At 39.4% G+C, this 23701-nt stretch overlaps 1 protein-coding gene across 1 annotated transcript in view; it reads left to right on the top strand.

Annotated features, from left to right (window-relative positions):
* Positions 1-23594, top strand: part of mms22l (MMS22-like, DNA repair protein) — a 37512-nt gene extending 13918 nt beyond the window's left edge. Inside the window, exons 14-26 of the mRNA XM_088326440.1 lie at positions 5802-6018; positions 6107-6396; positions 12446-12612; positions 12700-12850; positions 15120-15247; positions 16465-16607; positions 16859-17015; positions 17096-17241; positions 17325-17536; positions 20398-20564; positions 22971-23067; positions 23140-23307; positions 23388-23594. Of these exons, the coding sequence (XP_088182566.1) occupies positions 5802-6018; positions 6107-6396; positions 12446-12612; positions 12700-12850; positions 15120-15247; positions 16465-16607; positions 16859-17015; positions 17096-17241; positions 17325-17536; positions 20398-20564; positions 22971-23067; positions 23140-23307; positions 23388-23463 (2119 nt within the window). The 3' untranslated portion in view covers positions 23464-23594. The remainder of the gene's footprint in view (positions 1-5801; positions 6019-6106; positions 6397-12445; positions 12613-12699; positions 12851-15119; positions 15248-16464; positions 16608-16858; positions 17016-17095; positions 17242-17324; positions 17537-20397; positions 20565-22970; positions 23068-23139; positions 23308-23387) is intronic.
* The last annotated feature ends 107 nt before the right edge of the window (positions 23595-23701 follow it).

Genomic DNA, 23701 nt, shown 5'->3' with positions numbered 1-23701 from the left:
GTATAAACAAATATGTCAAATGTGCATTCAAACAAAACAATTGCAATTGTGTTCAACCTTGCGTCATCATCATAGGAAAAATTAAAATAATTTGTACCCATCTGTTAGAAAGAGGTTCTTTTAGAGAATATCCTTTCCTTAGTCTTTAATTCTATGGCATGTTTTTGCCGCGAGAATAATCGAGGTTATGAGAAATTATTCAATTTCAACATATTTGTTCAAAATTATTATGCCAGCAATGGGGTTTAATTATAGGCATAACAATTAGGTTTTTAAATAATAGGTAGCTACAGTGAACTAATTTGTTGGCTATTTTAAAAAGGACACTCAGTTTGGCTCTGAGGCCAATTCCAGACTTTCTGTTCAGAATGTGGCCAGGTCAGTAAAATAATGTCAACTCCAAATTGTTATTTTTGTTTTTCAGTATTTTGGTTTATCATTCAGCCTACATTAGTAACCTACCCCAGTGTTTCTCAACTTTTTTTGAGCCAGGGCATGTTTTTTACATTGGAAAAATTTTGCGGCACACCACTAACCAAAAATGTTATAAAACGACACTGAACAGTATTTTTAATTACAATATAATTTATAATATCCCCAGTTTTAGAGCACAGACACTTGAATATTTGCAGAAAATGATTCATAAATGTTTTATAAAATTTTACATTTTAACAAGTTACATTGGATAATTTCCCATGGCACACCTGACGATCTCTCACGCCACACTAGTGTGTCGCGGCACAGTGGTTGAAAATCACTGACCTACCCTTCATATCATAATTACAGATGACAAGAGTCTTTTTCAAAACACATTTACTCACAAACAAATTGAAGATGTTTTTTTTTTTTTTCTTTTTTTTTTATGGAATGTGTTAACTGGATTATTTTAACAGTTGAGTGAATACCATTGTACATCTGAATTAAGTCACCATGCTATAAAAAACTCAACATTGGTCTTTGGCGGCCAGAGAGAGCATTTGGTTTCTTATTTATTTTACAAAAGAATTTGGGGGGCCAAAAACAACGTAGAGCAGGGGGGCCCACACTTTTTCCGAATGTGAGCTTCTTATAAAATGGCGATGTCAAAATATCCCTACTATGAAAATGCAAAACAGTTATTTTTAAATATTGCCTATTGAATATTGTTTACTTGTACCATACATGTTGATCTATCCTGCATTACTGCATGAGCTCATATTTTGCAATACTACCCTGTACATTTTTTGTTATTACCTTTCTCTGATGACTTACACTGAATGGAGTTAGCCACGGATCCGTAGTTTGGACAGTAGCTGCTGATAGCCAGCCTCAAGCACATTTCCAAATGACCATCAGTCATGGTGGAACGGTCTTTGGACTTAACATTTTCTCACATGAAGATTATTAACTTGTATAAATAAGTGGACCCGAATCAAACTCTGTCAGACAGTCTCAATCTATTCTGTATTAGGCCTTCCGTTGTGTCCCCAGCTCTGACGTTTGGTTTTTCATCACTACGCTGCAGCTTTAAGAAGAGATTCTGCTTTTTTCTTTGTTCAAACCATTAACTGAGCAAACCATCCTGATCACGTTTTTGCCTTTCCCTTGCAGGTCTATGTTAAGATCACTCAGTATGTTATTCAGATCTGTTAAAAATTCGAGCAGACACTGATTGTCACTTAATCTGTTTTATTCTGACTGTTCTCTTGGGAAAAAGTCCTGGGACAGAGGTTTTGGAATTTCTGTAAGAATTTCCCTCTAATTAACACAGCCATCTGACGTTATTGTGTAGCAACAGCTCCAAGTGTTCCAAATCAGCCTTCTCGAGTTGTGCAAGGAATAGCCGTCTTTGAAGGGATTTGGCCCAAATGGAACAGGCAATCTCTGTTGATCCATCCATTATCTCTTTCACGTTGAGCATTCCTGCACATAACACTTGCTGGTGTAGCATACACTGCTAGGTAATTCTGAATATTTTTGGCAGGGTTGTATGTGCATGTGTGGTGACCCATGCATCAGAAATGGTCAGACTGACTGCTCTGTATTTTAATCAAGTGACATATTTTATAGTGAGGAGATGATAGAGTTACGTTTATTTTGTTAGAGCTAGAAGCCTCGAGAGGGTCCCCCGGGAGTGGATTGGGCTGTTCCCACTTTCGTGTTGCTTTGGAGCTGTAGGTACGCAGTAGCCATATGGTTCTCAGCAGGAGAACGATGCAATTGTATTTTGACCGTAAGATGATCACTTAATAAACCATTATTTCGACCAAATGAACGGCAAGTCCTATGTTGCCTCACGCTCTACAGTAGCGATCGACTGGTAGATTGCGATCAACGCATTTGGCACCCCTGTCTCAGAAACTCGCCTCTTTTTTGGTCATACTTCAGAAATTTATGGCGGGCCAGAAGAAATCATCCAAAAGGCTGTATCTGGCCTTGGGCTGCGGGACTTGTCTGATCTAAATGTAATGTAAGTTATAGCTTCCCGGTAAAAAAAATAAGAAAAACGGTTAAAGATTTTCCACCTTATAAAAAACTAAATGGCTGGGAAACACTGTTGGAGGTGATGGTCATCAAATCCTGGCTCCTCATCATATCATAAACGGGCTGCATACCAATGTGAGGCAGCACTAGCTAAGTCTGACTAATGACTTCCCTCTGTCTGGGATGTGCTCAATACATTGCAGACATGGGGGCTAATTAGCTAACGAGCGTGGCGGTTAATTCGTCTTAGTAAAGCCGTGTTGGTTTCCAACATGGAAAGCGACTGGGCTCATGCTGTGGGGGGCGGGGGTATCTGATGTCTGTGTTAAGCCCAACTAGGCTGGAGCATTTCCAGAAAACCCGATCCCCCACCCCACTCCTCGATCGAGGCTCTTTTACTCCATCCCTGCCCTCTTAGAGGCCCTGTACAATATTCATGTAATCCTGGCTGGCCCAGGGAGACCTACATGATGGCCGTATTGATATCCTGAACAAGGTATTTGCAACATCTGTTTAGCTGTGGGTAAAACAGTCCTAAATAAAAACATGTTTAAAGGTAAAAAATCCTCAGTGAGTGTAGCGTCTCTATGCCTTTTGAAGTTTTTTTATTTCGAAATCTGGCTACTTAATGGTTTAATTTATGTTTGCCTGTAAAGGGATGGGTGCCACCAGGCTGTACTTGCCCAAGACACACTGGGACTGGCTGGCTACCAGTTCAGGGATTCCCACTGCCCGAAGACAGCTAGGGATGGGCTCCATGATATGATACTGTACCGTAAATGCCGGACTATAGAGCGCACTTGATTATAAGCCGCACCTACTTTATTTTTAAAGGAAAAACAATTTTTTACATACATGAGCCGCACCTGACTATAAACCGTATGCGCCCACATTGAAACAGATATTTACAAAGGAAAACAGTCCACTGAAAGAGTTTTAATAATATACGGTACCTTAACCCTTTAAAGATCTGCCGGTGGGGCACCGGACTTTTGATAAACAAATACGTGTCTGTACGGTGTCACCAGTCACTGAAATATGTCATATCACATATCATTGAAAAGCCTAAACTCTTGGGATTCAAGATATGATGACCATTTCAATATATACAAGAGAAACATCACGAACAGTCTAAAACAAACTAAAATGCCGGCGTAACTCACCATTACGTCGCCTGGCCGTCTTCAACTCCTTTGAATGTCCACGAAAATGGCTTTGTTACATCAAGGACAATCCAACCATGTAAAATATCTATTCCAAAACACGCAATTATACCGACTGATAGAAATAGGAATCCGCCTAAATCATTTCTGCTTTGTTAAGACGTTTCTTCTTTTAATCTGTTCATTTCACCACACTATTTCTGTTTACAAACAAACAAACTCATGAAATTCTCAATTCGGGAGATAGGCCTCCCCTTTAGATTGACACCTTTTCAGTTATTAGGGTTTGTTCATGCTAATTCTATTCATGCACAAAGTGCAAAGTTACATTAAACTTGTGTCGTCCTCGACAAATATATTCCACCTGTCTCAGTCTTACCTTTAGTGCTCGGGCACACCTAGCCGCCGTTAGAAAAATGCATAAATAAGCCGCATCATTGCATAAGTCGCATGGTTGAAATTTTGTGACAAAAATCACGGTTTATAATCCGGAATCTACCGTATCGTCCGCTGATTAAATAGTTAACTGGGCTCCTAGTGACCAGTTATCGGGTCGTACCGTCGTATCTTTGTTATCAGGCCGATAACTGCGACCTTATATTTTGCTGTTATGAGGCCAATAATTATTGGCAGGATAATGGGGCGACCCAGGACACGCTGGAGAGACTGTCTCCAGGCTGGCCTGGGAACATCTCGGGATACATGCTGATGCCCGCTAAGTCATTTAATTTAGCTTCCCAACGATTATACTGTATTTTTAAATGTGCAGTTGTGGAAGATTGATCATCATTGAAATCAATGCTGGGTTTTAAAATGTGTTAATGATTAGCTCACCATTACATAGTGTTTTTCGGTTTTCTTTGAGCAGAAACACTTATTTTCTCTATAAAATCTCAAGGTACATTATCCATCGAAAATGTTGAAAAATACATTTCCTGCGTTAGTTTTGTGCCTTTTCAAAACTTAATTTGTACGTTACCTAAATCAAATCACATTTTCTAGACAAATAACAAATAATATTTCAAATAAGCGAACAAATATCTGCCTGTGTATAAAAAAACTTTTTTTTTTTCTACATTCTATTTTTTCTGCTTCTTTATTTTACTAAAAACATTCCTTTTTTGTCAAGTCCAGCCATGCCAGGGGCGGCAATAGCTCAAGAGGTAAAATGCTTGCATGTTCTATTCCCTGCTACTTAGTGTTATATGTCGAAAAGCGCTATATAAATGCAGACCAAATACAGACTATGTTTATTTGTATGCAACTTTAAATAGCTTCATCAAAATAAACATGCAATTCAATTAAACAAGTCACCTACTCGTAAGAATGCATGTGACAGTTGCTCGGCTATCAAAGGAAGAAATTGAAGACTGACAAGCTAAAAAAAAAGGGCAATTTCCTGCAACACACTAGACAATGACTCACGGCCCACTAGTTGGAAAAAGATCATCATTTAGAGTCGTAATATTCAGATAAAAACAGGATAGATAACTTTCAAAATGGATTGAAACAATTGCTGGCATTGATTGGTTTCGAGAACTTGGCACTGTTAGGGCCCTTGTAGCATCACGACTAACCTGTGAGGAGTGGCATGTCTGTTTTTTGGAGGAGAAGGGGGAGATGGGGCTATTTTTTCCACTGCCAGGTGAGCAGAATACAAACTGGACGTGTGGCAGTGTGTGTGCATGTGTTTGTTTGTGTGTGTTTTTATTGATCCTACTCTAGTGTAGCAGTAAATGGGTTAGGCTGTAGAGGGGGAGCTAGCGCCCACCGCTGTGTGTCAGAGTGTCTCTGACATTTAACATGATCTTTAAAGGCATTTCTCCTCAGTGCCCCGAGGATCTAACAGAATCCTGGGTGTTTCACTATTCTTGTTCCCTCTCCCACTGCCCCTACCACCTCAACGTGCCCAAAAGCACACACACTCACATAAACACTTCAAGGCTGGTCAGTCAACCCAGATTTTCCTCTTGGTGTTGTTAGGGGGAAAGATGTGGGTATGATGGAAGAGCAAGGTATTGACAGACATAATCTCTGAATGAAACTAACTTTTAAAAGTAGAAATGTATGTATTTTTTTAAAGATGCACCCTTTAAAATGTCTTAACCATTATAATATCGTAAAGTGCTTTCCGATTTGTCTTTTGCTATTAAGGGCTTTGTTTTCCGTTTTCAGGATTTGTTCAAAGTTCTCGTCAAAGAAGATGAAGGAGCTGACGGAGGCCGGCCTCATGAACTTCTTACTACTGTTTTTGGTAGTTGCTAAGAAGGTGGAGCTGGAGGACATTGCCAGTAAAACCTGTGAGCTGCTGGGCTTTTTGCCATCTAACTGTCCCCCAGGACACCGCACGCTGGTGTGGAGAGGGCAGCTGGCACTGGTGTTGTTGTTTCAGGTATGTTCAATAAAACAGAAAACGTTTCACGTCCATGAAATTAAGACATATGTGTCAAAGGTTTTGATATGTTGGTTCCCTGTTCTAGGAGAAGGGCTTGGATCTCGGCCCCCTAGCTAGTGGGCTGGCCACATCTTTCAATGAGATTGCGAAGGAGTTCTACAATAAAACTACAGAGATGTCTCGTAAACTTTCCCTATGGGGGTCTCTTGGATCATACCTGGAGGGAGTGGCTGAAGTGTTTGAAACAAGCAGCAGGCTCAACCTATCCGAGGAAAAACTACTTAATGAGGGCTTTGATTGGTTGCTGCCAGCTTGCAATCAGTCCCAACTCAACTCAGTACTTTGCTTTCTGCAGACTGCCCTTGCTCAGCTAAGGTAAGAGAAAAATCCAGTACATAACTAAATTTTACAGTCATTTGTCATTTGCCCGTCAAATGCATCAATCTTTGTAGGTTTCATAATATCCCAACTGTGACAATTCTTGTTGGCCGAACATTCCAATCTCTCAAATAACCAAGGGAAACTGTAAATCCTCAAAAAAACCGCAGTGTCTTTTAATACACCAATCGCACTGTTACATCGCAATTTTGATTAGAAATAGATCAATCCTGCGGCCCTCCAGCTCGATAGATGGCTGATAAATGTATGACATTATATTGGATAACGATGGTTGTCATTGGTTGTCAATTGATTTTTATTGTTCATTTCACAATGTCGTGTGCGTAGCAGCAAATTATTAAACGATTATTATTGACTTTTGAAGTATATTTTTTGTTTCTGTTACGGCTTATTTTTAAGTAATACCAGGTGCTGTTTCTGATGTTTGTGTTTGTGTCTCTTTCCTACTTTCTGGGAAATATGCACCACAGCACACACAAACAGGAGCAGCATTCGATACATATTGACAGATATCGATTTGTTAGTGGTACGCTGTAATGGGCCCGATTAATTGGCCTGCTGATAAGTTAGTTAAGCCTTTGTGCCAATTTGCAACACAAAAGGGTGGGCAATATGACAAAAATATCACATCATGATTTTTTTTCTTCCAATAAAACTACAATTTAGATTTTATCGCCATTCGTTTTGATATATTTTTATTTGAGTAATGTGATGATCTTAGTATAATTACATTTCATGTTACACTAGAAGAAAATTACATCTTAAATCAGCTATGCTTTCTGAACATGTTTTAATGGAAAATGTGCATGGAGTTTAACAATAACCCACAAATTAAATGAAAGTAGAGCATTTTTACTCAATGCTGGTATTGACACCTTTGCACACACTTCCTTCAGTTTAATCCCAGGATGGCTCATCTGCTTTGCACCACCCTCTAGGTATAGTCTGACGTTACAATTATTAATTACAACAATTACGTTATAAAATGCATTACATTTATAGCTGACTTTTTATATGCATTTAGTCAAATTGTTTTGCACAAAAGGTAATTTCATTATCTTGTGTTCCTACTATGTATTTAAATTATAAATGTTCCACAAGTAACAAAAAAGATGCATGTAGCCATTCAGTGATCCATAGGTAACCATTATACCCATAAGTAGACTTCCGGATCTCGTTTGCAGGCGCAAGTGCATGTGTTTGCGTGCGCTTCAAACAGAGCCATCCTCTCACTGCTTTATTCAATTCAAAGGACGTAAGGGGATATACGCAGGGTTCATACAGGTGTTTGAAATCATTGAAAATGCTTGAATTTTACTGTTCTGTTTTCAAGGATTGAGATGTGCTTTAATTTTTTTCGTGACATACTTATAAATTCTTGAAATCGGAACCATGTGTCACAAAAGTCTGCTTAAATGACGCTGACACTGCTGTCTGGTGGCTTCTTGATCAATGGTTCCCTGTTCTAGGAGAAGGGTTTGGATTAAAAATCACAAGTCTAAATTAAAGATATATTTGTGGATCTGCAAAATACACCAGTCACCGTGTTTCTTCTATTAATGGTACTGGAGATATTTAATAAAGTGGCTTTAAAAGTCCTTAAAATGTGCTTCAATTCTGCCATGGACAATACATTATTGGTAATATGGCGGCGCCCTCTGTTGGCTGCGGCTGCATCGGCTCGCTACAACGGGTCAGGTGTATCGACATTTCGTTCTTACAAAGAATGACAATACAAAGGAAATTATTATTATTATTATTATATATATATATATATATATATATATATATATATATATATATATATATGAACACTGCTAAGGCAAGTTTACCTGTAAAAGATGAGATTTGGTAAAAAAAAATGGGGACTCTGGTGTAAGTGGAAGCCACAACTGAGATTAAACGATATGTATAACTAAATGAATGATAGTATTAGTTTAGAGTTCCCCAAATTTTATCACCTAGTATTAGGTATTTATTCCTCCAAGGGCCCTAAATGTACACATACCTGTACACACCGTATTTTAAAATGGAGGGTCGATACATTCCGGCCCCTTTAATATGTGCAGTATTTTACTTCTAACTGTGGAAAACAGTACAATTGTCAAAGTACACCGCCCTCTCAATGATTTTTACATGCTATATTTTCAACCACGTGCTCACAAATCTGCTCGAAAATTAACTTCGGTGTTTCTCTCTTATCTGTACGACTGGCTCCCATAACGAAATATATTCCTCGTTCCCCTAATTTGCTTACTTTTCATCTTGTATGACAGGGTAAGGAGCCGGACCATTTGCACACTAATGGCCTTGGCCAGAGTGGGAAAAAAAGAAAAATATCATGGTCGTTCTTTGATTTGGTCCAGTATGCACTGACACATTCACGCAAACATAAAACAAATAAAGATTTTCTGATCAGTGTTGATCCGATTTATGCGAAAATGTACTTTGGTTTTGGGGTTTTTGCCACCGGATTTGTTGTTTTAAAAAGCAATACTTTAATCCCCTTATAGTAGATGTGCTTTCCTCCTCCACAAAAAAACCAGCAACATTTTTAAGAGAACATTTGAAGGAAGATAGATCGAACCAAATAGCCAGCTGATAGCAAATTCCAAAATACACATTTTCTATGGTAACAACGCTAAATGAAACACAAAAATCAAGGAATGCTCATTTTTATATTGGCAATGTTGAGTGTTCCTTGGTTCTATATAGTGCATTAGTTCCACCTGCTGGTTACTTGTAGTGAAAGCAGGTTTCTTGTCCAATTTATTTTTATCTGAGAACCAACTTCGACTTAAAAATGGCACTCCTAAATGCTAGTATGGAAAAACAATTCTAAATCAGAAAATTCTCTTCAAATATGAGTGTTCAATGTTTAACAGTAAGTACATTAAATTCAAATAAATAAATGTTAAAATACTATGACAAGAGAAAAAAACGCAGTTGCCACACATAAACTAAATGAGTAAAATCTAAATTAGTAAAATTATGGTGAAATGTATACTTAATATCCCGCTGATTAAAATAAGCTCTTGTATTGGATTTGTTTTTACTATATTTGACCCTGAAATCCAAAGTTTTCATTTTGTTCACTAGCATATATTATTTATAAGAATGAGCAAACATTATGATGATTTTGTTTTTCCTCCAAGGCGTTTGATCCAAGACCATTTAATATAGCATCATTGCTCCTCTTTTTTGTGTGGAAGAGGAGGTGTATTTGTGCTTTTTCGTATAAATCGTCATAATGAACAAGTGATTCCCCTGTATTTCAGACTCCTAGCTTACTCAAGTATTCAGGAAACATTTAAATGTGATGTTTTCAAGACGTTAATGTTTGTAGCTTTAGTGTGGAGGAGACAGAAGAATAAATATAACACTGCCCCCAGCCTGATCTCTCAGGCAGGCTGTGAAATGATTTGTTTGTGATCAATTTCTTTAATCGAAAATAAAATACTTAAATTAGATATACCAGAAATATATCACAATCATGATTGGTGGCCTATTGGTCAAAGCATCCCGAATAACAAAAACAAATAATACAGATTTTGTTAACTGGTAAGCCCAGCAAGTCTTTGTTATCTTTATACTCACTCTTTGCTCTGCATGTAACATAATACATTATTAATTGGAGTAATTGTCTGACTGTCATATCGAGCAGGTGGATCATTATACCTATTAAGCTCCATGTGGAATCTGCACACATAAAGATGATTATTGCGCTACTGGAAGAGGAAGTGGCGCGTCCGAGCGTTCACCCTTGATGGCACTTAAACAAGAAGTCAGTCCCGAGCCTTAATTCCTCCCTTTTATTCCTCCCCATGTCTCTCGGCTGCGCTAAGGCCGGGGTGCCGCTTCTTGATGAGGTGAGCTGGCAGTAGCACAACCTGTTGGATCTGTTTTCAGCAGAACCAATTAACTCCAGTCCCCTCGGCATGATAGACGGCAGGCCTTTCTTTGAGGTCATTACGGCCTCTCACGCTCTATCTCTCTCGCCTTTTGTTGTTTTCATAAGAATCTCGGCTAAATCTCAGAAGTCACATGTTGTTTTGCTATAACAGTTAAGGGGAAATCGAAGATGGTCTTCATGTCTAAGGTTCTAACAAGCGATTATCTTCATAGTTTTCATTTGATATAATTTTTTCTATATGCCAAACAAGCATAATCGTCAATGCTCGGCATTCTACTTGGGTGAGGTTGTTGGGGCTGTGGTTTGTTGAAAAAGCGCCAGGGAGCCACTAGGGGACGACAAAGAGCAGCCTGCAGCTCCAGAGCCGCTTTTTTTTTCTGGCTAATGTCATTTCAGACTCTTTCATGCTTCCTGTGAAAGTATGTGCAGTTCTAAGTTTTTTTCAGCTTTTTGGGGTTTGCGTTGGTGTTTGGACTGTACTTGAAACGGGCCTTTTGTTACTTTCACAATGTTCATGCTGCACTAGAAAAAAAACTGCTGTGACGACCCTTCCAGAACCCAACCCTTCCTCCTACCTAATGTGTTCAGCTTTTCTAATTGTAGGATAAAAGCAGATCGGCAGAGTGGAAAAAAATATTATAAGGGCTCTTTGAACTCGATTGGGCATTGTTAATATTTTTCAAGATGGCGGCGCGACTACACGCAGCGGCTTCACGTGTCTCTCCAGTAAATCTTTTTACTTTACTATTTTTGCACCATGATGACTTTGCACCAAATGCAATATTGCACAACGACAACCCTGTATGTAACATCCCACATGCTGACATTGTTGTGTAAATACCATGTAAATTATAACTATAGCCTTATTCCCCTTGTTTTATAACATTATCTTCTCTGTTCCTTTATCTTCTTGCTCATACCCTCACTATGTGTAAAACTGGAGTGTCATGCCCAATTTCGTTGTCACAATATGTTAGCCCATTTGTAACAATGACAATAAAGGTATATTCTATTCTATTCTATTCTATTCTATTCTAATATACACTTAAAAGAGGGAATATTCTACTTTCAACTTTTCAAGGACACCTCAAACGACGCACCCCACCTTTAAATATGTCCACGTGCCATAGGTCCACAGTACGTTTTAAAATGCCTGCCCTTAAGACAGGGAGAAAAGCCAAACTTTGCTGTGTCCTTTATGGTGTGCAAATTCCACACTTACCAGAGGTTTATCCTAAAAGTTGTAATGGTGCGTACATCACACTGCTACAATATAAATATTTTTTTTGTGTTCATTTCCTCTTTAATACAAGGGTTTCTTTTGTACTTGTCTCTGACATTTGTTAAGTGCAGAGGTTGTAGAAAAATCAAGCGGTGTCTGTGTTGTGTTGGCGCCGTGTTTAGAATGTCTTAAGGATTGTCAGCTAGGACGATTTTGCAATGTCTGTGACAATCCCCTGTACAATGAGGGCTGATGGGTGTGAAAGGCCCATTCCGCAGTAGTAATGAGGCTAATGAATTCAGAGTCTAATCGATTGTCTCAGCTCTCGCCGGATTAGATGCAACCTTGCTGGAAGGGAAGAAGTGAAACGTGTACGTGTCTACGTGCCTGTATGTGTACAGATGGGAACGGGATAGTGTGTGTATGCGAGAGAGAGGGAACCCTTGCCTCCCTGCACCCCCCATCTGGGCAGTCAAGGGGGACAGGAGGATCACCTCCAGTCTAAATGAGATTACAGCTTCTTGGGCTTCTTATCTGGGCTAATGCCAGCCTCTGTGGGGCTGCTGGCGGGGCTGTAGTGAGGGCCAGGGATGAGCCACGAGAGCCAAACTACATTGTGTGTACAGAGGATCAGCGCCAGGCTCCCCCTCTATACTCATAATATCCTCCTCTTCTTTCCGATCTCAACCCGCACTCTGCTGCTGCGCACCACGGCCCCTGGTAATCCCCCTGGAGGGAAGAAGGAAAACACTTAAGAAGCAGTGAGAGAGGAACAGTGGAGAAACGGGATTAATATTTAGAATGGGAGCGGGGTTGTTGTTTGAGGCTGTAATCTTCCACACTAGGTTTGACTTTTTGCATCGCATGGATTTGTTTATCTGTATTTACAGACGGGCACACCAACACTGTGTCCAGCCGGGGCTCACCTTGATGACCAGCAGCGTGAAGGAGCCCCACCTAGCGGTAGCTGCAGCACTCTGGGAGCATTTTTTCCCCTTCCTCCGCAATTTACGCCTCTCGCAGACACCTCCAGTCCAGTTGGCAGATGCGGCCGCAGGTCAGTTCTATTGCTATTGTCGGGCAGAGATTTGAGGAGTGGTACAATTAATATACTGTATACTGTATTCATATTTCATATCCCCAGGCTTCACTCTTCTGGCATTGGAGTTGCCTGCCTCCGCCCCTCAGGACCTTCAACCCAATCCAGTTCAATCCACTTTACAATACTTTGGCTGGGACGACATGGTCCATCCGCTTCTGGTCACGCGCTATCTTTCGCATCTGCTCCAAAACAGGTGCCAAGATTAAGAATAATATACCAAAAAAATCAAGAAATGTAGTCCTTGGCACAAGTTAATATATTTTACATTTAATCTTTTAAGTTGCGGACCACATTGGGTTTTAAAATGTGTCAGAAGGGCTCGGCCACAAGAAAATAAATGAGCGATTAATTTGGTTTTGATTTTTGCTAATAGTCATTACTCCGATTCCATGATTACAAGAGATAAAGTAGGTCTAACCCATTTTTCCTCATACCTGTATGTATTAATTGATAAATACAAATATGAAGATGTTGTATTTGATTTTTTAGGTCTATAAATAGACCATTCATTCAACTTAGTTTTGTCACACTGAATTGAAGCAAAGTATGACCCTAGTGGTTAAGGGATACAACCATACAAACAAACTGAGGAATTTTATGCCCAGGTTCAAGACATAGACCAGCACCATAGAAAGATATCATCCTGCAAGGCAACTGTAACGCCCCAATTGGTGTGATTTTTCACATAGACTGGAAGAAAACATGTGGAACAAGCTTTTACCTACAAACCAATGATAAAGAACAATGCCTTCTTGAACTACCTAGCTACAACATTTTGGTGCTAGCAAACACTCTTGGCAACCACAAGAACTCCAGAAAAAGGACGTGGCGACGTTCAGATGGAATCTATGACAGTCGGGTTGACCACATCATGATTCCACAAGCACGCGCACATATCCAGGAGCCGATATGGAAAGCAATCAGGACCCGGTCAAGATGAACATGCGCATTTGCCTCCAGAAGGTCAAGAAGTCGCAGAACCCACTGATCAAGTTTGATTTTGAACGACTAAAAGACCCACAGGTGGTCGGAGGTTCCAGGCCTTTATCGGTTGGAAGTTTGCTCCATTGCTCTATGGTTTGCAAGAAAGATGTGGCAAATAGGACAACAACCATCTGCATGGACAAAATTGCGAGTAATTATGCTACCAAAGAAAGGAAACCTTCAACTATGCTCCAACACCAGATCCATCAGTCCCATCAGCCATGCAAGTAAAGTTATGCTAAAGGTCCTACTGAACAAACAGAACCCACAGACTGAAAAAAAAAGCCGAAGAACAGGCAGGTCTCATGGACCGAAGGAGCACCACAAAACAGATTTTTATTCCGCGCATCATATGTGAAAGGTTTCAACAACACTAGAGAAATCTCTATCACATTTTTATTGATTTCAAGAAGGCTGTTGACAGAGTATGCCAAGCATGCTATATGGGCCACCATGCGAAAGTATAACATGCCCCAATGATCCATGCTGTTAAGGTATCCGTAAATTGTGAATATATTATGTCCCTTTTTAGGAGGCAGGAATGGGGGTACAAGGAAGGAAGAGTGGACAGTGATTTCATGCCCATCCCCACGTTTCTTTGTTAGAGTAGTATGAAAATGGTGAAAGTAAGAAAGGGCTTGTTTCAAACAGGCAATATCTGTGACTCCTCCTTGTTACCGTCCCCCCACTCTCACCGCACTACGCGCACACAGTTGTTGCGGCGCTCCTTATACTTTCGCATTTTATCCCATTATTATCATCATATTAATCTTAGAACTTATTTTTTAGGTTTAATTCCTATTTTGAAGTGTTTTATAGCTAACCCAAACCCCCAAAAAGATGAAAAAAAAGAACGGTTTATTCAAGCGCATCTAAGAAATGCACGTACATGCACGAGCCACAAGAGGAGCTTGACAGAGGCTGCAATGATGACTTAAGCCAGAAGATGGTGTCAGCGAGTAGAACATTTCTAAATGCCGGACTGCACCTTTAAGCACTAAATTTGAAGATAAGAATTGGAAAAAAATCAAAATGCAGTACGGTAACTCATTTTATAGAATAAACTTTTACCATTTAATAAAATGTATGCACAGTATTAAGCAAAGAAACACATAGACAGCTTAGCCCATCAGACTGCAAAACATAATGCACTGACCATGAAGAATTATTGTATAAACATCTTTTCAGTGGATTTAACTGATTCAAAGCTTTTTTGTTTTTAAAAATGTATATTATTTCATATTTGTTCGTTTATCACGCTTTACTTTTCATGGTCTCGCTACCTCACTAATGTACCTCGAGCATTGTGTACTGCATTCTGATTGGTGTAAACATTTGTTACTTCTCTACCTGTGTGTCGATAAGGTTATGGTGTAATATGTACACGTAAGCACAGTTCGCCAAGAAAAAGGGTCTCAAAATTTTTGTTTGTTTGGTTTCAACATATAACAGTATTTTGACAAAGTCGTCTTTTTCAGAGAACTGGTGTCTTCGCTCAGCAGCGATCGTGGCGCCATTGTGTCTGGGTCTTCTCAGGGTATGTCAGTCAGGGCTTGGTTCCGCTGTGTTCTACAGCAACACCTTGGCACTTCTGAAAGCAGAGCAGGTAAAAGCACCTCTTCTCCAATGTGTCATGTCCTCAATGGTTTATTCTTTTTTTTTCCCCATCTTTTGTGCACACTTTTGAAATGACAACTGGTGTCACGGTACGTTTAGGTCCCAGACTTAACATGTAAGAAAAGGTCCACTTTGATTATGAATGGTTGAATATTAATGTACAGTACTTTAAAAATATATATATATACAGTAGTGCCTCTTTGTACTAGTGCCTCCAAACACAAGAATTCAGGTACACAAGCTTTTTTTTGGACAAAAATCTTGTTTGCTATACGAAGCAAAATCCAGTTCACAAGCAGTCCCAGAGGCTACCACTGAAGACCCCTCACACTTCCTGACTGCTTACCGCCAGCATCAGCTTGTCCCATTTGCGCAAGCAAATTGCTACAGGCAAAAAAAATACAAAATTGTGCTGTAAAATATTTTCGTTTAAGTTCATTTAAGGTTGCATTAACTTTCATTTTAGCTGTGCAGTAAGTGCTTATGTATCATCAACAGTCTCTCAGTCTCAAACCTTTCAACCTCCGCCAATTTCTCCCCTTATTAATGATTACAAATCCTCCTTATTAGGTGATCATAAACCTTACAAACAAAATACAGCGCCTATTTACTCACAGCAAAACAGACTATGCAGAGCACTGCGACTATATTAGCAATCTATGGCGTTGTTGTCCTCTGTTACCTTTGACCAAGATGATCCAAAATAGAGCCAAAATCAGAGAGACCAGATCTGTCCGTCAAAAAAAAGAATCCTGTATAAAAATTGTCATCAGCGAACACAATTTGAAATTATCAAAAAACATATAAAACAGTAGAAAATGCAAGTTGAAAGGTAGGTGTTATCTGTGTACCTTGTAACCGTCCCTCCACTCTCTCCGCACCACGCACACACAGTTGTTGCGGCGCTCCTTATACATTCGCATTTTATCCCATTGATATCATCATATTAATCTCATTGTGACGTGTTTTATAGCTTTTAAAGGCTCACTTCAATGCTTTCGGGAGGACGTGAGCGGACCAATTACTTTCTAATAATATCCTATCGGGAAAATGTGCTTGTTACATGAGCAAATTCGAGCAACAAGCACAATTCTGGAACACATTGAAAACATCAATTTCCATTTCACTTCTACTCTTAAAGTTATCTATTATGTTTTCAATTTAGAGGAGGTAAAGAATTTCTATTTGCCGTGGCTCTCCTTGCAGATGTGGCTTTGGAGGAGCAGCTCTGTGAACTAACGCGGCAGGTGCTGATGCTCCCTGAGGTGGACGCTCTCCTTCAGAAATCAAATATCAGTCCCACGGTTAGAGTCACAGAGCCCGCCTCAGCCTTGGAAATGTTCATAAAGGTAAATGTAATTTTCATGTTTGACTCTAAAAATCTGGTGTCAACCTTTCGAACCTGATGGTTACGTCTTTGTAAATAATTTGTCCAAAGTAAAACCAGATTTGAAAGCATTTTTTAACAGACAGTGGCCTATCAACATACAAGATTTATTCGCTCATATTTAGACTTTGTTGTATCTCGAACAAATTTTCCCCATAAATAAATTTAAAAATTACGCATGCTTAACACTTTCTATGTTTTTCCCTTGTTAAGGCTGTTGGGACTGTGTACAGCGGCCTACAGCTTTTGTCGGAGCGTTCGGCCATGGTGACCAAAGCGCTGGATTACATGGGGGACGTCCTGAAATATATTAAACCCACTTTGGTCAACAAGAACCAGAAAGGGATTCAGAGGGCCTATTGGATCATCGGTAAGAAACCCATGACAAAATTCAGGTATTACGCGTGCGGGTTTACAGTTTTTCTGACTTTGTGGGACCTCGCGAGGAAGGCTGTGTGGTCAAGCACTGGAGCCCCATGCTGGTCACTTCCAAAGCACAGCAGCTGCTTTTCGGGATTGTGGATCGACTGCTCCTCCCTCATAACCTCGCTCAGCAAGAGGCGGCTCTACGAAACAGCCTGCCGCTCTACTTGCAGGTTCGCTGCATCCACACACACTTAATTCAGTTAAACTATTAAGATAAAACTAATGTTAGCAAATGTTTCCCCGCCACCTCCAGGGTCTTTCGGTAGCTTGTAGCGTGTCCCCGTCGCAAGGAGTTTACCTGAAGCAGCAGCTCCGCTCAATCGTCCGCCGCTATCTGGACCACTTCCTCCCCGCTTCAGCTTCATTGGGCACCATTGCCAATCACCCCGTGCTCTTGGCCGCATGCCAGCCAATGCCGAACGGCCCCAGGGCTTTGCTGAGGAGAACCGTCACCCAAGTTCTCTGGTAGGTCTTTAAGAAATGACACAAACAAAACAGTAGAAAACAACAGTGCTTAAGCTCAAAGCAAGCCTTGCCTTAAACCACATAAGGAATTTGTCGTTGATGCCTTTTGTTGCAGAATGCTCACTGCACATCTGACACCGTTTTCAGCTGCAACCTTTCTACAGTCCTGTTCTGTTGTTAACGTCACTTGTTTTCAAATTGTTTAACCATTGCAGACGGCAATTAGGAAGACGAGCACATATTTACCTCTGTGCCAAAAGAAAACGCAAATGAGGGTCGTGTCGCGTAAAATGTAAGCCTTTTATTCCTACCACAGCCCCAGGGCAACATACTGAGAATAGTGCCAGATTGCAACACAGACGTGAGATATATCATTTCTGTGTCATGTCATTGGTGGTTTTTGCAAATTGAACTTGCTTGTTTGAGGATTAAAGGAAACTCCGACTTCACATTGATGCAGATCAGTGTTGAGCGTGTTACTGGAAAAAAAGTAATTACAGTTCAGAGTGACCTTATGTAAAAAGCAATTGCGTTACCTCTTTGGATTGAGTTACCTCCCCAAATAACCGACTCCCAAAAGTAATGCATTACTCTGAAAGTAACTACCTAGTTACGAATTACTGTATGTACTCACATTGAAGCAAACGCCCTAACAGTGCTTAAGAATAGCCACATAATAAAAGAAATAAAAGACAATGTTGTACACCAACCTTTGTAAGCGATGGACTCTTAATATTACTTGGCTTGTGCAATGTTCAGAGCTTGCAAACTAACAATTAAGACACTCAATATCTATTTTATCTTCAAACCACTCTAATATTTCCCTTTTTTGTTTTTGGGTAATGTACAGAAAGTTGTTTTTTTTCCCGGTGGATCGCAAAAATAATTTCAGATGAAAAGGCCAAAATTAAGCATCCTTTTACAATAAATTATGTGTTCACGTTCTCATGGCGCACTACCTACCATTCGGTACTTGTGATAAACATACATGAACATAAAAACTAACTTCTTGATTTCAGTATTTTATTTTATAGTTGTAAAACTGGCTTGGATGCGAGTATATAGGGTGGAGCAAATTTTAAGAGTATCTAAAGGGAGATATTGCACATTAGTGTACTCTGATGATGTGTAAAGCGCTGTCATACTGGCGGAGTGAGGGTCGTGTATTACTTCATTAGAGGAGGAGGAACCATCAATGAACATAATGCATTATAATTCATGTTCTGCTTTTAAAAAGTAGTGGAGTAACACGCTCTGTTGTAACTAAAATTGAACTACAAAACTTTAACAATAACATGTTACAGCACCTGTTACCGAGAAAGTAATCGTGTCCCTGTGTAACGCGTTAGTCCCAACAATGACGCCGATAATTTAAAAAGAGAAGTATAGTATTTTTGCTATATAAATGGAGGACTTAATTTGTAGTTGAAGAAGTTCATATACCGTGAGTATGTTGTAAATATGTAATAAAGTAGTCTCAAACCTCGCGTTTTTTTCCTGATATATGTATTACATGAACTCATTTCTTCCTGCCTTTTTACTTGGTGTTGCGCACCTTCGAGGACAATTATCTAACATGTTGAAGACTCAACGCCATTAGCGCCTTGCCGTTTTCCTTCAAAAAGTGTGTAGTTTCTATCCTCAGTGGTTTAGTGGATAGGATCTCATGATCTCCCCACCGTGATCCTGGTTCAATTCCCATTGTGGTCAACATTATGCATTAGTGAGCAACCACTCCCTAGCAGCCTGGTGCAGGTAGCCATTGCTACCCGGTTTGATCCCATTGACACTATTGGCTGATCAATAATTGCACAAATATGGTTGTTTAAAGTGCACGTTTAAAATTATGGCCAATTTTGGGTTTTTGGGTGAGCCTTAGAGGTAAGATCAGGCACAAAATATACAGCCCGACCCAGCCTGCAGGTATAAAATCCCTGACCTGCCTGAGCCTGACCAATTAACTTGATTTGAAGGACTGAGCATGGACTAAACTGTAATTTTTATATTAAATTGAGAACTTGGAAAGAAGGAGGATGATTTTGGCCAACTCCAGTGCTCACCTGCTTCTCTGTGTCTGACATTGCTGCATACAGCTGATAAGCACATACACGAACGAGCATGCATGCTGCGCTGTGTAAAGTAAAAGGAACAAAACAAGGATGGGTGGGTGATTGAAAAAAAAAAAAAATCTGTGAGAAAGAAGCCCGGCTCGACCAAACCTGAACACAATGATTGACATTTGAGGCCCTATGAGGCCTGAAATTCCGGTTCAGGCCTGCGCTCTTACCCCTAGTGCGCCTTTAAGTCCACAGAACACGTTTTTTAACAGGCATTAAAATCCCTCGTCTTTAGAGGAAATTCACGATTTTTAAGTCTAAAAAGTGACCATTGTGAATTGTATAGATCTGTGGAAAAATGTTTTGAGGTGGGGATTGTGACATTTCCCATAGTCAATCGGGTGTTTGAGGTGATTAATTTAAATTAAAACCAGTGTTTTCATGCGAGTAGGAGTACTGTACTTATTCTTGTGTACCGCACTCTCGATTTTATCTTATGATCACGGCACCAGAGACAAATGTGAGGGAATAGAGAAAACAGAAAGTCGTCCTGAAAGATAAATGCAAAAAAGCACATTGAGGAAAAAGTAAATACGGTATTTCCTCCGCACCCTTCTCATCTCCCTAAGCCTTGACCTATTTTCATGCCTGAATTAAGGATTTCGACGTACCAGAACTTATCCCTGAAATGTATGTATTTTTACAGCTGTTGTATAATAACGCTTAAAACAAATGATGAGAATGGTAAAAAGTTGTCATATAAACTCTCAATTCTGTTGAAAATGATTTTTTTTTCTCTATTAGTGAGAACTTCCTTCAGTTCAAAGGTCATTCTCCTCCCCCACGTTTGACATCAGTGCTTTTGTTCCTGTGGGAATTTCTACGGCGCAGCAACGACTCGGACCCCGAGCTCCTCGCCCTGTCGCTCCCTTGTCTGCTGCGCTGCTTGATGCTGGTCAACGAGCCTCAAGGTGAGCAGAGTTGCTTTGGTATGATTGCCTTACTTAAACCTGTGAAGTATCACTAAAACTTAATTAGGAAAAACAACTTTTTCCTACTGCATGTTTTTGAGGTTTTCTTTTTCATACACACCTCATTCAAGCTCTTTTTAGAAACCTAATTTACAATCTCATCGAATCAAATATTTATGACAATGGATACTTCTGAAAAAAGGCAGGCCCTTAAGTACTGTATTCTGACAAATATACTGCAAAATTATTTAAAGTAAAAATAAAATTGTGTTTTTCAGCTTTTAAAAAGCAACACTTTTCAATTAAAAAAATATTGAGGCACACCTACTGCTGAAAATATTCAATTTAATATCCAGTGCTTTTTAAAAAATGTTTTAACTGTTGCCCAAATTGATAGTATAAGGGTTTTCTTATTATGTGGGGTCACTTTTGGTTTAGTCAATATTATATTTTGGATTTTACTATTATTCTAACCAGTTTTACCTTTAGTTAGTCTTTCCTATTTTTTACAAACATAACAAAAATAATACTTTGAATTAGCAAAAATCAGCTGTCAGTCAAACAAGGAAAAACATCAAAATTGTTAACTTTTTTCAGGGTTTTTATTCTTTTATAGTACAGACTCTGCCCAACCTACGAACGAGTTAGGTTCCTGATGATCGTTAGTAAGTTGAATTTGTTCGTAAGTTGTTTCAGTTCTATATTTTGGTTGTTTAAGGTTTATATAGGTATGATTAAGGCTTGTATAAGTAACCTGTATTGTTTTGTCCTAAAAATAAACATTTCATAAAATAATATGCTCTATAAAGATAAATAAAGTGAGGTTTAACTTACTTTTAGAAGATGCGCTTCAAGAGGTCCTACTCCATAATAAAAAGTTGCAGAAAAAAAGCGTTGACCATTTTCTCAACCGCATCAAGCTTTCTTATTCCACTTTCCTTTCAAAAGAAATGGCTCGTCTCTTCTTTACACTTTACACCAACCGTATTGAATGGATGCACGAAATATTAAACAATGAAAACGTCAAAGTTCTTAGCGCGATAGCAATACAGTACACGCTTTCATGATTACACACGAACCAGGAAGTCTTTGGGGTGGAAGCTGGATGACTGATCACAGTGCCACGCGGCGAAAAAAAACACTACAGTACTGTCCTCTACCCGGAAAAAGGTGCACACAATACAAAATCCAACGTACAGCAAGATCCGGATATTTTTCAACATCCTGAAAAAAATGATCGTCTTTACCGTTTTACGTCAGTCAAATGGTTGTAAGTAGTGGAGCGTCTGTACAGTATTAAACTAATTAAAATCAGCAAAACTGTGTGCAAAATGTAATTAAATTTATTTTAATAAGTTATTAAACATATTTCCCTGTACTCCGTTGTGGGCAAATATAACATATAAATCATTAAAGCTCAGTAATCTGCTGCCATCTATTGATATGGATAAATTTTACAGTATCTTGGCTGACCACTGGAAGAAAATATAAAATTGGGCAATTTCCTGTGGCCCCTAGACCGGGTCTCATGGCACAGTGGTTGAAAAACGCTGGGCTGACCAATGTATATTATTTCTGAAGGGAAAATAATATGCAAATTTAAACGACTTATGAATTCAACAGACTTTTTAGTAAAATATGTTATCATTTTTGACAGCATTCGAAACAAAAAATGAAAAGTGATTCGTTAAGATAATGTTAGTATGCTACATAAATTGTAATCGGCATCCAAAAAAGTACACACAGTATAGTAAATGTCTAGAAACTTTGCTGGCATACATCAATTTAGAGTTGTCTTTATTTTGATTGATAACAATCCAAGGAGTATTGTTTACAATGAGATTAGACATGGCATTCCAGGATAAACAAGTAATTGAGACTTAAAAGAGGAAAAATTTGAGAAAAGGTTGTCAGAATTAATTGGCATAGTATTTACAAGGTAGTGCTTGGAGACTGGCCAAAGTTGTGCTTCAGTACAATTGTGCAACAAATATTGCTATCATTTTGCAGCAACAAAAATTCCAGAAAAGTCCCTAAAAAAGATCTCCCATTTTTTACATGTAGGCAAGATATATATTTTTCAGTCTTGTGAGCTTTTTTAGGGTGGCGATGGCCCTGGGAAAGAAAACTGTATTTTAGTCCTTGTTTTAAGGGATGTGTAGCACCCACCAGAGGGCAGCATGTCAAAGAGGCGCTGGCCAAGTTGAGAGGAATCCTTTATAATGTTGTTGGCTCTTCTGCGGTATTGCATGCCGCTAATTTTCTCAGGTCTGGGAAAAGAGCAGCCAATGATTTACTGGGCTGTGTTGATGGCTTTCTAAGGTTTCTGTCTGCTGCTGTGCACACAGAATAAAACAAACATGACAAGATCTGTTGATTATTGCTCAGCCAACCGTTGTTTTGTAGTAAAGAAGACGAGCACTGATGCAATTCAACTTGTGTTGGAGCGAAGTGCCGCCACGTCGGTACAAAGACCATGCGAGCAGCTGCTGCAGTCCTTAAGGTAATGCTTCTAAATTTGGAGTTAGGAGCCTCTTCAAAAAAAAAATTCCCATTTTCATTTGTGTTTCCCAAGGTCATTTGTGGCAGAGAACGAAGGCGTCTACGACAGGCTGGTGTTCAATGTCCTAGAGCTGCTTGCTGTTTTGGATCCTGGTCTTGTTCAAGCCCTTGTTCCTGCCTTGACTCTTGCTCTGAGAAGCAACGAACACAAGAGAGGACTGGGCAAGAACGCCACCTTGAGGTGAGCAAGCCACAAAGTACAACTGCATTGTCAGCGCTTTTTTATAATTGACACCTTTTTTTTTATTTTTCAATTAACAGAAGTGCATACAAAAAAGTGTTGTGTCTTCTCGGAGAGGGCGGGCAGGCGGAAATTGCAAGTTTAGAAGCTGACTGAAGACTTTAAATCAACCTGAAGCAAGGCTGACAAAATTGTATTATTCTGTACATTTTATCCTTTAAAATAAGAACCTGGACTCAAATCTGTTTGAGCATATTATTTGCAATTAAATATGTCTTTCATACATACGAGTTGTCCTACTACTTTGGTCAAAATTCCTTTTTTGGGGAGATCGTCCCTCAGCATAATCGCTCTATTTTTTTTAACTCAGTCGGATATTGTTAACACATACTTA

This window comes from Urocampus carinirostris, chromosome 2 (genome assembly GCF_059441175.1).
Source record: "Urocampus carinirostris isolate Australia breed hairy pipefish chromosome 2, RoL_Ucar_1.0, whole genome shotgun sequence".
Lineage (NCBI taxonomy): Eukaryota > Metazoa > Chordata > Actinopteri > Syngnathiformes > Syngnathidae > Urocampus > Urocampus carinirostris.
Note: the sequence above shows the minus strand (reverse complement) of the source record. Positions and strands in the feature narration are given on the sequence as shown.